Source organism: Enoplosus armatus, chromosome 7 (genome assembly GCF_043641665.1).
Source record: "Enoplosus armatus isolate fEnoArm2 chromosome 7, fEnoArm2.hap1, whole genome shotgun sequence".
In the NCBI taxonomy this organism is placed as follows: Eukaryota; Metazoa; Chordata; class Actinopteri; order Centrarchiformes; family Enoplosidae; genus Enoplosus; species Enoplosus armatus.
In genome coordinates this window covers 7,570,799-7,587,727 of record NC_092186.1, presented here as the reverse complement: position 1 = coordinate 7,587,727, position 16,929 = coordinate 7,570,799, and the positions used below count along the sequence as shown (strand labels likewise).

General features: G+C 42.2%; 1 protein-coding gene across 1 annotated transcript; it reads right to left on the bottom strand.

Annotated features, from left to right (window-relative positions):
• Positions 1–1,779: 1,779 nt before the first annotated feature.
• On the bottom strand, positions 1,780–15,738 carry nek1 (NIMA-related kinase 1). The gene is made up of 36 exons (XM_070908709.1): positions 15,622–15,738; positions 15,420–15,516; positions 15,211–15,308; positions 14,915–14,998; positions 14,759–14,826; positions 14,567–14,653; positions 14,046–14,100; positions 13,529–13,729; positions 13,357–13,429; positions 12,536–12,687; positions 12,261–12,326; positions 11,895–11,954; positions 11,767–11,805; positions 11,537–11,617; positions 11,206–11,384; positions 10,999–11,118; positions 10,777–10,879; positions 9,668–9,754; positions 8,984–9,067; positions 8,795–8,872; positions 8,463–8,558; positions 8,142–8,354; positions 7,980–8,033; positions 7,652–7,895; positions 7,437–7,439; positions 7,139–7,264; positions 6,875–7,051; positions 6,347–6,535; positions 6,137–6,242; positions 5,810–5,891; positions 5,491–5,703; positions 4,656–4,813; positions 4,051–4,400; positions 3,593–3,726; positions 3,363–3,495; positions 1,780–1,949 (listed from the first exon to the last, which is right to left on the bottom strand). Exons 1-36 carry the CDS (start codon positions 15,736–15,738, stop codon positions 1,936–1,938), a joined length of 4,221 nt encoding a protein of 1,406 aa, XP_070764810.1. The 3' UTR covers positions 1,780–1,935.
• Positions 15,739–16,929: the final 1,191 nt, after the last annotated feature.

Genomic DNA, 16,929 nt, shown 5'->3' with positions numbered 1-16,929 from the left:
TGAAATGAAATCTAATGTGAAATTGACTTTGCATTTGCATATTCAATATGGCATACAATGTGCAACCTCAGCATGAAAATGCATGCTGAGCACTCACATTTGCATTTAATTATGCTATAATTTTAGCACACATGACAAGAGGCATCTTCCAGTTAACAGTTTGATGTCAATAATGGCAGGTTCATGCTAGGGTTGGTGTTTGAAATCTGCCAGTGTCATCTATCAAAGCTAGTAGGCAAGATCTAAATAGGTCGTTGTGAGCTAAACACCCAACAGATGATTTCAGTCACCATTTCTGGCCTAACCTTGAGGCTAACTGCTGCTCCCTATTACCTCCAACGCCACTGTTACAATCTAAAAGTTGTAATTATAATGATTCCCAGGTTGCAATCATTGCTTTCTAATGAAAACTTACAGCTACAGATGAATGAAGTGCCGACTAGGTTGTAGTTGATGTAACTGTTTAAGTGAAGACAAAACATGGAAATAAAAGCAAAAAATCTGTTGATTAAATTTTATTTTTGTCATACATGATGACCACACACACACACACGTGAAATTAATTTCACACAAGTTGACTGAATTATTTAGTTCTGGACTTTCGTGGAATAGAGGGAAACAATTACACATTCTTAAATTACTGCAGCATTCAAGTCATAAAAAGGTTGTAAAGCTCCATTCTCAAATTGGATTGTTTATTCTTATTGGAAGGATGCTACAGTCAATGACTTGGTTATGCTCCAACTCAAGAGGAAACACACCCTCTTCTGCTGTCACACTAAATCAGACATGGTGTTGGAGCACTGGAGGCTCTTGTTATATTATTCCACAGGGATTGCAACTGCAAATAAATCTTGCAAGCTGACAGAAGGGCGAGTGGTCTGTTGAAGGGCTGTGGATGAAAATAGTCCAGTGTACTCGCATGCACCACAGTGTGATGACCCGTGAACAGCAGTGATTTTATTTTAAACCTTTAGAATCACATTTTTAAAATCCGACTTTAATAAAACATATTCTATAATGTAAGACAGTTCATTTAAAGCATTGATGTTTCCACACTTACCTCACAGCCTTTATGGCGGTGAGGTGGAAATAAATGGAAAATAAAAAGGTTCTTTAAAAAGTGTTTATTTAATATAAAGATTTACAATATTTAATTTATAATCAAATAGGAATTATTGTTAACATCTGTACCATTGCTTACATCATCAGTACAACTGACCTGGCCCACTACATCACACCCACCACTCTAATGCCACAGTCTTGCTACGGTACCTTGGAAGTCTTTTATTCTTTAATTCAATAATTCCTTTTATTGGGTTAACTGAAACAGTAAGAAATGTGGAAAATGTATTAGATCATATTCAACTTCTTGTTTGGTGAAAAGAGCTGTAAGAAAAGGAGGTTCAACTGGTTCTGAGTAAGTCATGGTACATTTGTTTTGAGGGTGACCTGGTTTTTGTTTTGAAGCTATGGTTGCGTATGTGACATTAGAAAGAGAGCACCTGAGAGGACCAGATCTTTGCCCGCCAAAATGAAACGCCCGTGCGGATTCTAACTGAACCAACAACCAACTGGAACACAACAGGCTTTATGTTATCGCCACCATACATGTGTTTCATTAATTTACAGACACAGACTATCATAAACATTTGACAGAACCTTGAAGTTAACTTTGGTTAATAAGAACATGTATTTGATAATGCACTTTTGAATGAACACTGGTGAGAAAATAGTGTCAGGTGCTGATAGTCAAAATTATGAAATACAGCCTAGAGTGTACTAGTTACTCATCATGCAAGTGTGCCTGAAACACTGTTAGATGTGGCTGCGACACCTCATGCATAGATCCTTCTGCCAATGACGTGCGTCATGGGAAGACATCAGATAGCTAGCAGATTGTCGTGGTTGCCAGCAGCTCCGCTGCACAAAACATTATTCATCATTATCTGAAAGAGCAAGAGAGGAGAGAGAGAATCATGTTGGGACAGACAATTCATTAGAGAGGCAGAGGTCATTGGTTAGACCATGTCTCTTAATAAGAGAAGTAGATGACTCCAAAATGCTAGGAACAGGCATAACATACATTTTAACATAACCATGTTTAGCCATGCTGGTGGCTTGGCTCTGGGGATTGCAATGTCCATATTGGATGGATTGCCATTAAATTCAGGTCACACTCATGTGCCCCTAAAGACCAATTGTAACAACTTTGCTGATCCCCTCACTTTTCCTTATATATAGTGCCATCATCAGGTCGATGTTTTAATTTGTCCAATACTTTGGTTTATTACCAAATACCTGCAGAACTCAGCTGTACTTTGTGTTAAGTGCTCATCAGCAAATGTCAGCATTCTAAAATGCTTAACTATGCTGACATTAGCATTTAGCGCAAAGCACGGCTGTGCCCGAGAACACACAGAACCACTAACACGGCTGTAGTCTTGTTAACCTCATAGCTAAACTTAAGATTTGGTGAACCGATGACAGTGCTTCCGTGTATAACGCAGATGGGATTCATATTGTTCAGCTGACCTGGCTTAATTCTTGATGCTCATTTCATAACATAAACGCAATCCGACATTTAATGGGAACAGCAGGCATCACTGTTTACCTAAAACCCATCCCATGGATCATTTATTTGTCACTGTAGCCAATAGACGATACTGCATTATTGCAGTACATTTTAAAATATTTTTGAGGCATCTAACAGTGTTATTGCTGTATGGATGGGAGCCATAAGATACATCTTTCACAGATCTTGAGATCAGTCCTCGAGGGAGATATTTGACATTTGCATCTTCCATGTCTTCTACTGAAGACAGTAAAAATAGAAAACAAAAGAATTGTCAAATACAGATGTTCAGAAAGAGAATTTATCTGAAGACTGCTCCCATCCTGAGGGAAACCTGTCAAATTCAAAAGAAATAACCCCCCCCACCACCTCTTTCTGTATCTGCTGTGGCCCCAGTCTGACAACTGACTTGGCACAGAGCAAGAAAAAGCAGACTGTAGAAGTTGAAACACATTTAGTCTTAGTCCCTTCATGATTTGGTAGCAATGTAAGGAAAGAGGATTTTACAGATTATATTAAACACTCAATGTACACTGATACAGCTCTGGGAGAACCACTGAGGACAATTCAGAACAATTAAACGAGATACACATGTATTTCTGTGGTTTACATGAGTGACCTAAAAACAAAAAGGAGGAAAGAGTATTGTGGAAAATGGAGATGAATAAAAACAGGAAAATATGGGGAAAAAAAGGACATAAAAAATCATGTTAAATAAAAAAGCACCATGCAGTCGAAAATGATAAAACTATCTACAATCAACTGAGAACTAACTACTGTCACTAACCTTCTTGGTATGCGCCATCTGCCATCACTAGATGAAGGATGTTGGGATACAGATGCTGGTGCTCAGTTCCTAAAATGCTGAAGACCAAACTGGAGCCCAGGTCAATATTCTCATCTTCATCTTCATGTATAGCCTTAAATGCCAAATAAACCCCCTGTTCAGTTAGTCTTATGTTCCGGCATTTAACGATGTCAAACATTTAGAGAGAGAGAGACCAAACACACACATACCTTAATCTTATTGTAGGCCTCAATGAACTTCTCGAAGCCCATCTGCTGCTCCAGGTCGAAGCGAAGTTCCTCCAGACGACTGAAGATGCTGTCGTGAGGCGCAGCCTCTCCACCCTGGTCCTCCCCACTGCCATCTGCGGTGCAGCAGGATTTATCAGTTCTCATAATACTGTTAGACTTTGGGTGTTGATCACTCTGAAGGTGCTTAGTTTGCAAAAATAACACACGGCCACTTATTAAAAGACATTAATCATCTGACATAAAATATTAATGTGATTAATTTTTTTTTACAAGCTGAAGTAGTTTGCAGGCTTTCCTCAAACTACCATGCAGCAAGGCTAACAACCATGGGTATGTCAGCATGTCAGCATGTCAGCAAAAGAGGTAAATTAATGTTTGTTCTTACGTTAATACTAGCTGAATTCAAATAAGTTTAAACATAATTCCATTCCTCGTACCTGAATGCCACTCTTCATTGAGCTGGCTGTTATTACTGTGGTTCTCCTCTCCCACACCATTGGTAAGCAGCTCCCCCTCATCACCAGGACTCCCATTGGAGCATTCCTCATCCTCCTCCTCCTCCTCATCGCCTTCCTCCTCCTCGTCCTCCTCTTCATCATCATCGTCATCATCATCATCTACAGCCATTCGATTGATGTCCTGATCGATCTCCACTGCTATCCTGTTGTAAAGCTCCTGGTCTTCGCCCTCTGGAGGGTTTCCATTGAAGTCTCCTGCACCAACCTCTTCTTGCAGCAGTCTCTCCATAGAGGCCCGGATGTCCCGCAGGTCTTCATCCTCATATGCACTATGGAACAGGGAATATTGTTATTACACACAGTATGCCATCAAGTGGCTATATTTATAGTTTCCTAGCAAAATTAACCCTCTGCTATTTTCTAATGTTGTCTCTCAGGATTGACAGAATCAGGGTATGACAAGATATCGGCCACTGTTAAATTACCAGCCTTATTTAGACTGGAGCAGTTCGTATCATAAATCATACAATGTGGCCCAAGCATTTTCATTTTTGCTTGTGAGATTTCATCTGCGTTTGTCTTACTCTTCCGTCTCCGACTGTTCGGCATCTTTAGCTGCCTCATCCAGGTCCTCGATTTCCAGGTTGTTGTCTGGGGCAACAGTGGCATCCGTAGCCACTGCAGAGTCCTGCTGAGAGCTGAAGAGACGACTCAGGTCTGGTAGAGAGCATGTCCGCAGCATCTGACGGTACAATGCAAACAGAGCGACATGTACAATATTTTGATGGGGCTCTGGCAGGAAGTCTTGATTAATACACATGATAGATTGCAAGAAAAAAAAGAGGAAGAAGTTCTTGTGACAACACTGGAAAGGAAAATTGAATAGGCTCTGGTATTGTGACACACAAGAAATCTAGAATATGTAACTAGCAGAAATTCTTTATAGTAAATAACTTTCAGAAAAAGCGAGGAACAACCAAAGCCTAAAAAAATGCACACTGACAAAACCCACCACATTCATATTCTAGGTTCTGCAGATCCCAATGTCCCTGATGAAGGTTATGAAAGATATAGGTTGATGGATGCTCTTTCTGTCCTATCAGACCCACTGCAGGTTCCGACTATGTGATTAATGGCTCTGGCTCTATTCCAGACCCCCTCATTAATCAAGAAGACTGAAATCCTACCTAAAAATACCACACAAGCCTCCACATCGCACCAGGCACAAGAACAAAAGTGTGAATTTCCTCAACTCCTGAAACAGCCGTTCACCTGATCGCATCAAAGAATGTCACAGATCACATACTGTCTTTAGATAATTACCATTAGACCTGTCCTCATAATGCTGTGCCATTTAGAGTAAAAAAAACAAAACAAAACAAAAGTGTGTTTTTTCACTCAAGTTCAGCCAGTAATCACCTTGGGGTTGTTGGCGTCAAACATGCCCGTAGAGAGACCAATGAGGAGGGCGTCGTGGTGTTTGGAGCGCAGAGGTGAGACGGAGCGTGAGCGAGAGGCCAGAGAGGAGGATGATTCATCCATGGAGGACTGGGCTGAGAGGACTGCAAGGGCAGCAGTGCGTCGGTGGGCTGGGGAACACAATTTCATAAACAGCGGCTCCTCACACTGTGCCTGGGAACCTGGGAAAGGGGAGGGGGAGAGGGCAGATTTAATTAAGATAAATAATCATGGGGAAAAACCCCCAAAAGAAAACGGCTTTGACTCACTAAAAGTTAACCTCACCGGAGGATTCAGTTGGTTTCTCTGCACTTTTCTCAACCTCCTTAGTGCCTGCTGGTCTTGTGATACCCTCTGGTGGCCTACAAGAAAAATACACATACATATATCATGTCTTTAAATGTATTAAAGAAATTCTTCACTCCAGAAATACAAAAATGCACTGCTATGTTTCTATTGCAGTGGTAACACAATGGTCTTGTTAACTGTTAAGACATTGGGTACATACTGGGGTGAGTAAACAATGACTGACACTTCATTTAAGTGTGACACGGCAGATTTCTTTCTTAATATAATAATAATATTAATAATACAGATGAATAGTCACATTGGCTGTTGGGCTTCCTGCTCCCATGCCTTCTGCACACCAGCTGGGGGAGGTGAGGCCTGTCTAGGTGTCTCCTCCAAAACCACTGACTCCACGTCTGCTGGATCTGGAAGAATTCAGACCAGATAGGATTGCATTATACTGAGAATATTCTTTCAAATGGAGGAGCTGAGATATTCAATCAATATCAGGTGGAGTGTCCTTACTAACCCTGAGTCTCAGTGAGATTGGGTGGCAGTGTCACTCTTTCTGCTGCACCGGCCACAGACGTTTCCCGATGTGAGGCCTCTTTGGTGCCGGCACTTTCCTTGTGAACCTCTGGGCTCTGGACCACAGCAGACGGCAACACTTCTTTAGGCGTCTTCACAAGCTCAGCTGCTGCTGTCTGGTCAGGCTTATCTGGGGATAAATATGGTATCATCAGTAAGTAAAAATTAAACCACTGAACAAATGTCCTAATGACATAGTTCTGTATGTTCTCAAGCCGTTGTGACCAACTGATAAACTAAGTTGGACTACACACATCTGGCATGTTTTAATCAAATGTTGTTTGACTTTCTTTGACAGTATATTCCATCAAATGCAGAGAAGAGTGACAAAACTCTTAATACTTACAATGATAATGTCAAACTTCAAGACAAAGACCAGGTTGAAAATAGCTGAATAATGCTTTATGGTTTACACTGTTAGTACTGCTTGTACTTTTGGATAGTGCGAAGATGAAGGCTGAAGACTAACCAGGGGTACAAAGCTCTTCCTCGCAGATGGTGACATTCTCCAGCTGCTGGGTGAGAGGCTGAAGCTCTGCCTCCTGAAGTACTCTCAGCACCCGAGAGTCTGGACTCACTCCCCACACCTTCCTGGGAGCTTCTTTTTGGGGGACATCCATCTGTATGACTTCACCTGCTGTTTGCTCTGAGACAGAGACAGAGAGGACATACTTTTTAGGTGCCTGCTGCTGATTGCTGTGATTATTCAGGAAATGTGCGCTTGGTAACTCACCAATGGTCGTGATGCACGTCTGCTCTAGAGTTTGTTGAGCTACAGAGAGGATAAGTGGAACTCCTGCCTCCCATTTCTTCCTGTCTCCACCAGAAGATGGCCGATCTTCTGGAGACACAGAGGCCGCTGGTGAGAGAATATTGGGGGGTGGGGAGAAAAACATCCAACTGAGCAAAGTTTCTTTCAAAACCTTTAAATAGAAGGACTAATGTGTATAAATTCTTTGCAAAGCTAATTTCAATGATGATGAAATTTCCACAGCACAAATACTGACATGTGGTATTATTATTATTATTACTTACTATATAAAGGCAAGCAAAACTATTTCTTTCTTACTTTCTATTCTAAATCAGCAAACACTACAAAAGACTACCCTATGAAGATACTGTAAGTTTACCAACATGTAAACTTCATCAGCGTATAGCACACAAAACAGTAACAATATAATCTTGTAAATTTAACTTCTTAACATATGGAACTCCAGGGTTTTGTCCTGCGAAGGGTACGACTTACTGGTTGTTGAGGCACAGGTTTCCCCTAAGGTTTGCTGAGCAACGGGAAGTACAGGCAGTTCTGCTGCATCCCACTTCTTCCGGTCTCCATTGGAATAGGGAAGTTTCTCTGTGTTTGACTGGTTCTGTTGGGGTGCAGGACTTGGTTGATGTGCAAGGGGTGGAAGCGACTCCTCCACCTCCTCCACTGGGCTCTGGGTTTTTAGGTTCTGGTTGAGTCTGCGCAGGATCTGCTTTTTCTCACTCTGTTACGTGAAAAGCGTTAGCATTAACTTTCTATATCTTAAATCAGGGAACTGTCAATGATTATTGACATGTCACACACTCACCTGGATGCCTGTAGTGGTCTCAGGCTCAGGCAGGCTTTCTTTTAGTGGAGTAGTCTACCGAATACAAAATGCAAAATTGATATAGCTCAGGAATATGTATTCTTATATACTCAAACAACACTTTAACGTAGGGTGTGATAGGCTTTGTAAATGTATACTGACTGCTCCAACATTCTTCAGGGCGGCAGTCATGGATATAGCTGGGGTGGAGGGTTTGGGTTCAGGTAGGGCTGGAGCTTTGGCAGCCGGGTCTGGCTGAGAGGGACTGGGCTGAGGAAGAGGACTCTCTGAGGTAGATGATACTGCTACTGATACTGCCGCAGACGCTGCTACGCTTCCTGCTGCCATGCCAACCTTCACCCCCCGAGCTGCAAGCTTCCACGATACACAATACCCAAGATTAGACTTCACTTATACTAATGCACCAGTACGGCCAAGTAATCGTATTGACTGAGGAATGTTAGGGTGGAGCAAAGAGCTTACATGGTCCTCCCAAACTCTCTTTTCTCTCTCATATGCTTCTTTCCTCTTCTTCTCTAGTTGCTCTTTCAGCACGGCAGCACGGGCATTTGCTTGGGCCTGGCAGGTACATATATACATACAAACCAAGAAGAATTTCTGAGGCGATCAACATAAGAGGAGTTCCATCACATGGCAGTCTATTTTACCTCTAAAAAAGATTATGTCATCTCATTAAGACAATTGATGACTGTTTTTGTTCGTCTCACTCAGACTCACACTCTCTGTGTAGGTGAAGCAGAATGCAGCAGCGAGGCTTTGAACTCTCTACACTGCAGGATTGATTATAGACTCACTTTTAAAGCTTCTATCTTCTTTCTCCTGAGCTCTGCCTCCTCACTGGACTCCTGGCTGTCAGAACCATCACTGTCATACTGAAACACACACACACCCAACAACAGCCAGAAGACGAAGTGTCAGACAAAACTGAAAACGCTCATTAAAAAAAAACGGTGCTCTCAGAATCTGAGAGTGGAGGACTGTACCTTCTCTCCTCTGAGGCGGGCTTTGATCTGCTGACGCTCATTGAAGTTCTGCAAGCGGATCTGCCTCAGTCTTGACAAGTACTCCTGAGAACACGTGAAGAAATGTTACATACTGTATGCTAGACACCACCTTCACAGAAACACACAGAGCAAGTAGAATACAGCACTGATACCTGTGGTCACAATCACACAAAAGAAAAATCACATACATAGGCAGCACTTTTAAAAGACAACACAGCAATATGTTAGCATCTGTACATTAACACATCAGCCATTCAGCCAGAATAAAAATAACACATTTTGCAGTTAACAGCTCAATATAGATGAATAAATTTACGTATTCCATTCAAAGCAAAAAAAGCTGCAATACACAACTCAAAACTGAGGTGGTGTTGTTATTTGAAATGGGACATTGTGCACAATAAACAAACAAAAACAAATGGTATTTATTGTTGTAAATAACAACAGCCATTATTGGGAGGCGAAATAAAAGAGTAGAACAGCTCACACTGGACAGTGGAACACCACACATTGTGCAAGGAGTGGGTATGGGTTCGAGCTGCTGGGTTGAATTATGGGTGTGTCAGGGAGTTTTGTGCAGACATATGGAGGAAGACGAGCCAAGCCAGACGTGCTATGGGTGAGGTGAAGTGTGAGGCTGGGCATTCAGGCCTGGGCTCCTACCTCCTCCTCTTTGTTGGCTTTGGGTCCCCTGCACCGAAGCGAAGCAGCCCGGCTTCCATAGATCGCAGACAGGTTTTGCCGAGTGCCCTGTTTACCATTCAATTTAACCACATTTAGAAGGACGCTGCCCTTAACATTTAACTGCCACAACAGTCATGAGCGGAGGCCAGGAGGTAAAGTTGCATTGATCAATATGTATTTTAGCCTGTTTTAGCTAATTGTTTTGTTTTACAGCGTACAGATTTCTTCTTTGATTCCAGTTGGTAAAGACCAAACCAGGCCAGTAAATATTGGACTTCTGGGGTTCTTCCTCCCCCTAGTGGCCGAAAATCTATTCATGCAGTGTGCTACATTGTTTTAAAGTTGCATTTCTTTACAACTAGTGGTCAGAAAAACTCCAAAACAAATAGACAGCAACACAGCTTTGATATACTATACTACACTATACTACAACTTTATCTGACTTATCAGGTGGATTTATGTGCTTAGCAAACATATGCTTACTTGCACATCCAGCAGAACCAAAGCAAATGGGCATCAAATTTGAGTCTTGCATCTCTCAAGCTAATCCAGTATTTACTGATGTTTTAGTTCTGGTTTGGTCCACCAACTCATGAGAAAAACATATTTTACTTTACTTGGCCTCTCATATGTTCAACTTTCTTCACCAGCCACTCCATTGTTTTGGCTCAATGCTATTTGTACTAAGCAGGTTTACAATAGGCTTGTGTGAGCTCATGGTGAAAAACCGGCTGTTCATGGTTTCACATGGGGTTGGCAGTGAGAGCGGTTGGGTCTCAAGGTTACAAACCAGCAAACAAAAACACTTGAGCCGACACTTGGCTGATGCTTAGTAGCTTTGGCAGTACAGGCAACCCTTTCATAATACATGGAGACATTTGATTCAGTGTTTACATAAAGAAATGCTTGATGGAGCATAAAGATTCATAATATTTGCTAGAAAGGCATCAGTGTCACTTTGTGCATAGAAAATCATACCCAGTATGCGAGGGGTCGTAATCACTATGATGGGAGGGTTTCAGTGTTTCAGTAACAGGACTAAATACTCAATAAGTTACCCTTAAAATGACAGCGTAAGTCACACGTACCAGCTGTCCCTCAGCACGAACTTTGTTGAGTATGGCTTCTCTCTTCCGCTGTAAAAACTCCTCAACCTGATAGGCCCGTTCACCAGCCATCTGACCACGCTGCCTGTAAAGAGAATATGGTCATTAATACTCACTTCCACACTGTGAAAAGAGCAAGGATGTAGAGCTTCAGTCCAGATGTGTAGTGTCACTTGATTATTAGGGAGAAGCTGATTGACTGACCTACTAAAATGGGTTTGTTTCGAAACGTGCTGCAGCCTCTGTAGTTCTCTCTTGATTGCATCAGAGTTTAGAAGTCGGGCGGGGCCGTTGGGCAGCACTGGGCCAGCACCGGCCGGTACACTTCTCACACACACACAGAGGCAACGCCATTAAAACAATTCATAAACACACCAAAATCAGCAAAAATACAGAGACATTTGAACTTACCGAATGGGACTTCCTGGTCCTGCTGAGGATCTCTCCCTGCTGACGACTTTAGGCTGTGGTTTAGCCATTTGGTCCAGAGCAGCGTGGTAGTGTTCATATGAGCTTTTACATGGAACAGGAACTGGAGCAGGACCCTGAACAGAGCTTAGGACAGCCCTCTTTCCACCACCTACAAAACACTGAGTTAAGAGGACAAAAGGTGGTTGTGAACTGATTTGTAATGTTATAACAATGAAACTATAAAATGTGGAAATACTGTAATGTTAAAGATGGCACGAGTAACACTGTATCATATATATGTATCATAAAAAAGGAAATGAGCATCCAGTACCTTCCTCTCTGGGCTGCTACCTCCACTTGAACTCAAGACATGCTTCCAGCCTTGTTCTCTGGCTTGGTTTATACGATTGATCTGTTATAGATCACAGGTTGAACATTTTTTCAGTGTCAGATGGAAACTTACAGTACATTGCCCCTTTCCCTTTAATGCTTTTCCCACTTACTACAGTGAAAACTTGAGAAGAAGAGAAATAACTATACCCACGAGGAACAAACACCCACCTTTTCCTTTTCATATCTCTTCATTTGGTCCGCTTTCAACTGGAACATCGGAAGGCAACACAGATCAGGAAACTACTGACAGTGCAACAACTAGAAACTTTTACAGAGGGACTGAACCATTCACCCACCTGCTCTCTCTGTTTCCTTTCTTTCTCAATCAGCTCCATCTTTTTCTTTCTGATGCCATCCTGCAGCATGAGGCAAAAAGAGAATCCTTAAAAGAAACCCGCTTTGAGGCAGCAGGACTGCTCTGTCACTGGGCAGGTTAGGTGAGGCGGGAAAGGCTGGTTAACAGAGAAAGCTAAAAAATCAGGCACAACTCTCCGAATGGGCCGGGAGCAGAAAACGGGTGAGTATAGGGATCAAGTGTAATGAGAGGGAGGAAAACTAAAAAATGCTGGTAGGAAGGGGACCTCCATGTGTGAGTAAATGGGAAGAGAAAAGAGAGGGAAATCTAATAGTAAGGTCAAGTTATGTGGGGCTCTCAGCTGTACCTCATGTTTTTTCCTCTCTTCCTCCACTTGACTCACTCTTCTCTGGGGGGCTGCTGGGAGAGGGGCCTGAGCAACATATGACACTGGGGTTCAGAGGTTGCAAACACACTATGATGCAAAAACACACTCACACTGATGGGAGAGGCCTCCGACATGCCTGGACTAGGAGCTCCACATCAAAAAGGGCTTTTTTTTTTTTACACCCAGTGCAAAAAAAAAAAGGGTTAGGGTAGTAAAGTGAAGCAACTTGTCATCAACATCAACAATCTACTAACCGGTTTGTGCTTTACAGCTGGTTTCCTCTCTGCAGGCTTTTTGGCTGCAACCGACACCTTCCTCACAGTTAAAGGCACTCCATATTTGCTGGCTGGTTTGGTAATCTTCTGAGCTGGGGCGAGTGGTATGGAGCCAGGGGCAGAACGCTTGGCTAGTCGCACAAGTAAAAAAAATACAAAAACATTCATCCAAATCAGTATTCAATAGCAAGGACAATGTGCAAATGTGCAATGCAATCAAATAAACAAGACGTAAAAAATACTCTATGCTCTCGATGCTCTAAATGCTGTTTAACTAACTAACTTACTAACACAATGTATGTATCAAATGATCAAGTTTTACTCATTTGAGCTGATTCTTTGCCTGTTTTCTGTTTTAGAGTGTATTTAAACATAATGCATGTCATTTTCTTTAAACATAATAGGGGGGGTTAAAGCCCCGATGTGTAAGACTAAAACCTTTTGGATTTGGTGACTGGTAGTAAATAAAAAGGAAGCTGTGGTGGACAGATTTGCACAAAGCTAACAGTTCAAGGGTTTTTAAGGGTCGGTACACTTGAGCTGTGATGACAGCAGGGGATAGCTGTGCTGAGCCACACTGCTGTGGTCCTGCCTGATAACCTGTGACAGCCTCCTCCCCTTAACTGTGTCCTCAGCAGCGACCAGCACGCCTCCAACATGTCGTCAAGGTAAACAACTTTCCCTCACTGTGCTGTGCAGTGGAAAAACACACTGTACCAGTGCGGCACAACTGTTTAGCTGTTCACAGCATGGCTCAGCGTGACTACCTCCCCTGCTATGGAAAAACCCTATTGGCTTACCTGGTGGCCCCTGCACCACCCCCACTTTAGGCTGCTTGTGAAGGAAAGTATGGCGGAATTCCTGAGCAATGATCTGGAATCAGAAGAGAATAAATGTTGTTTACTCTGACTGAACACAGTCTGGTTTATGTAAATTCAGTCTGCATTATATACAACTGGCTGTGTGCTCTACCTGTGGGGTGAGGAACCTCTCTATCCTACAGGTCAGGAAAGCTTTGTCCAGTATGCTGCTGACTGAAGGCCTCTCTCGGGGGTTGCGTTTAAACAGCTGTGCCAAGAGAGAGCGCAGTTCTTGGGAGTAGTGAACAGACACGGGAGGGTATGAGCCACGGATGATCTTCAGAACTAGGTTCTTCATGTTGCCAGCCTCAAACTGAGGAGAAATACACGTAAAACATGTTTGTAACCACTGCAGAGAAATGACTGAGGGAAATTGTACTGGATCATAAGCAATGATGGTGTAAAGCAGGGGTTGTTAAGGGAGTGGTTGAGACTATGAAGAGTTACAGATTTGATTAAAAGACTCAAGGAAAAATGACTAATTCTCTGAAACTTAGTTTGTCAACCATTATACATACAGTACATACAGGGAAGAGATCAAAATCAGTATGTGAGAGAGCATCGCAATGCTGCATAAGATACATCAAATCTACATTAATTAGTAAACAGCTCACAGACAGAATACTTACGGCATGCTTAAGAGTGCACATTTCATATAGGACACACCCTAGGGCCCAAATATCACTGCAGAGGGAGGGAAAGTAGGGAAAGTGAGAGGAGAGAGCATACAAATGGACAAGCAGGGATAAGTTCTGGGGTAGCTTTACATCTATTCAACAAGGTATCAACAGTCACTTGCAAAGTGTTTCTTTATCATTGACTGGTGAAAAAAGGACTTCATGGCTGAGAAACCTCCATGTGGAACACACTGCTAAATTTACTTCATTGGTTGTAACTAAAGTGGGTTAGATTACATACTTAACATAGATAAAGAGGAAATCAATACTAGCTTCCTGCTGTAGCAATGGACAAGCAGGTCCACTCGATAAAGAGGAGACATGATACCTTTACATCACCCAGCAGCCACCACCTAATCCTGCATGATTCACAACTTGGTGGGACAGGACTTGTATCCTGGATTAAATATTAAATTACACCACAAATGAGACAAACACTAAAATCATGGTTTTCCAGAACATCAAGTTAGTACCTTTTGTTGTTGTACGGTTTATTTTCGCAGATCTCTGGTGATAGGTAATATGGTGTTCCTATGCATGTTCTTGCCAGTTCTACAGTGCTGAAAATGAGAAGAGAAAGGAAAGCTAATTGTATAATGCATTTCTATTCCCAAACCTTGGCTTTATAGAGATCTACAGATCTTTTCAGATGACATTTCACATACCTGTTCAGCACCCTGGCAATTCCAAAGTCTCCAAGCTGTACAGTCCCATCTTTTGTCAAAAAGATGTTCTATGCAGATATTATGAAAAGAAATGTCACTACATGGCAAATAAACGACTTACCATCATTGAGGCGAGATCTTGTGGTGGAGCGGTACCTGTGATTTGATGTCCCTGTGGAGGATTTTTCGATCATGGACATGCTTCAGTGCCAGGCAAATCTGCACGAACCAATCCAAGATCTAGGAAAGGGAAAAGATTGTGATCACAGAGTATCAACTTCTCATCTACATCATTTGTATTTCTAATGGCTGAACAACCCAAAGAAAAAAAACATTAAAAGCTACATGATCAATTCAATCCACATGTTGTACACTGTTTCACTCTGTCAACAGGTATGTCCTAAACATGCATCCTAAACATTCGTGATTGTCTCAAAGAGTTAGTGGCTTACTTGCTCTTCTGAGAACAGTACTCCTTTCTGAGAGTTGATCTTCTTGAAGAGGTCTCCTCCCTCACAGTAGTCCATCACAATATACAGGCAGCCCCCCTCTAAAAAGTTACAATGAACACATTATATTGTGTCCATCAGGATATAACTGCAAGAGATTAACTCTGTGGTTCTTTCAACTAACGGCTAACATGTTTGGATTGTGTGAATACCTTCAAAGGACTCCTTATACTGGACAATGTTGGGATGACTCATGTTGGCAAGAACGGCAACCTCTTTTCGAGATTCCTGCCTCTCTTTACTTGACATCTGTCAAAATAAGAAACAGAGAATTTGGAAGAGTGAGGTAGTAAAAGGGAGCTCACATTAGCAGTGAAATGTGAAGCTGGTGGGACAGTATGCATAAGAGCTTACTCCAGATATGCCAATCTCCTTGATGACATATTGGTGTCCATCCTCTTTGGATTTCACGAGGATGGCCTTTCCAAATGATCCTTCCCCAATTTTCTTCACCTTTTCGTACTTGTCCATGTCAGTGGAAGGGCTGGCTCCTCATGCTGGGTCTGCAAAGAGATCAAGGAACACATTGCAACGCTGTGCTCGAGCTGGCTAGGCTTTGGTCATAAAGCTAAGGGATAAAAGCCAGTAGTTTAGCAAAAGGTAATACTTTGGTCCAATACTGTTGACTTCAATAATCACGATTGTGTGTCAGCCTATAAATATGTTAGTTCCATCCAGGAGTGTTGTCAAACAGAAATATATCGTCTGCCTCAGACGGGTTGTGATGCTGAGAAAACACAGCTGATAGCAAGATAGCTAACGTTACCGTTAACTACATAGTAGCTGGACGAAGATGGAAGACCAAGACCACCCTACATAAAATATATGCCCAGTGACTGCACGCAGCTCTGAGTAATATTATCAACACAGCTCACTAGGTAGCGGTATGTAAATGCTTTTCGGTGGCTGATACTTGTCTTACCATTAGTCTTTTTCGCCGCTGTCTCTCACAGGCTCTGGTACTTGCCACTGCCCTCGCGCTCTCTATCTAACTACAGCTCTCTTTTTGCTGCATTTTCATTGGCCACCTACATATTTCTCGATCGTGAATTGGTTTATACAGCTGTCCATCATCACGGTGACTGACGGTTCTAGTCTCCACCCCCAATGGGACTGTTGCTGTGGACATTTCCCATAGCAACCACAAGCCGACCGTGGACTTATCGTGGAAGCCTTTGTACCGTGTTTTCGGCCGACCAATACACAGCTTTACTTTACTTGAATGAGTATCAAACGAATGACTAATAAGGCAAATAGGATCCTGTGAAAACAATAACTTTTCTTGAAAGTTAATAAAAAAAAACCCAACTATTTTGAGTTTTAGACAAGAAAACATATGATATATCAATATCTAAGAAACATATTGTGCTTTAATATAGAAACAAAAAGCAATATTCAAATCTAATATGTTCAAATTTAGATAGCTCCTAATATGTGTATATTTTGCAACGCAAAAGTTGAGGTAACCTTGTTTTCTAAAGGTTTTCAGAACATGTTAGCTGATCTGGGAGCGTATATCCCCTTGAGTCACAGTGAAATGTGTATAACCCTTCACGTGCTCGTACACTCGGCCCTCGAATAATAATTCCCCCTCTTTTACAGCTTGTGGTCACATGACTCGCTCGCGCACGCCTCCTTTTTTGATTGTATCACCGTCTGCGC

Coding starts and splice junctions, on each gene's coding strand:
- nek1 (XM_070908709.1), bottom strand. CDS start 15,738: ATGGACAAGTACGAAAAGGTGAAGAAAATTGGGGAAGGATCATTTGGA. Junction 15,309..15,419: donor GTATAAGGAGTCCTTTGAAG/GTATTCACACAA, acceptor GTAACTTTTTAG/AGGGGGGCTGCCTGTATATT. Junction 14,654..14,758: donor ATTGCCAGGGTGCTGAACAG/GTATGTGAAATG, acceptor TCTCATTTTCAG/CACTGTAGAACTGGCAAGAA.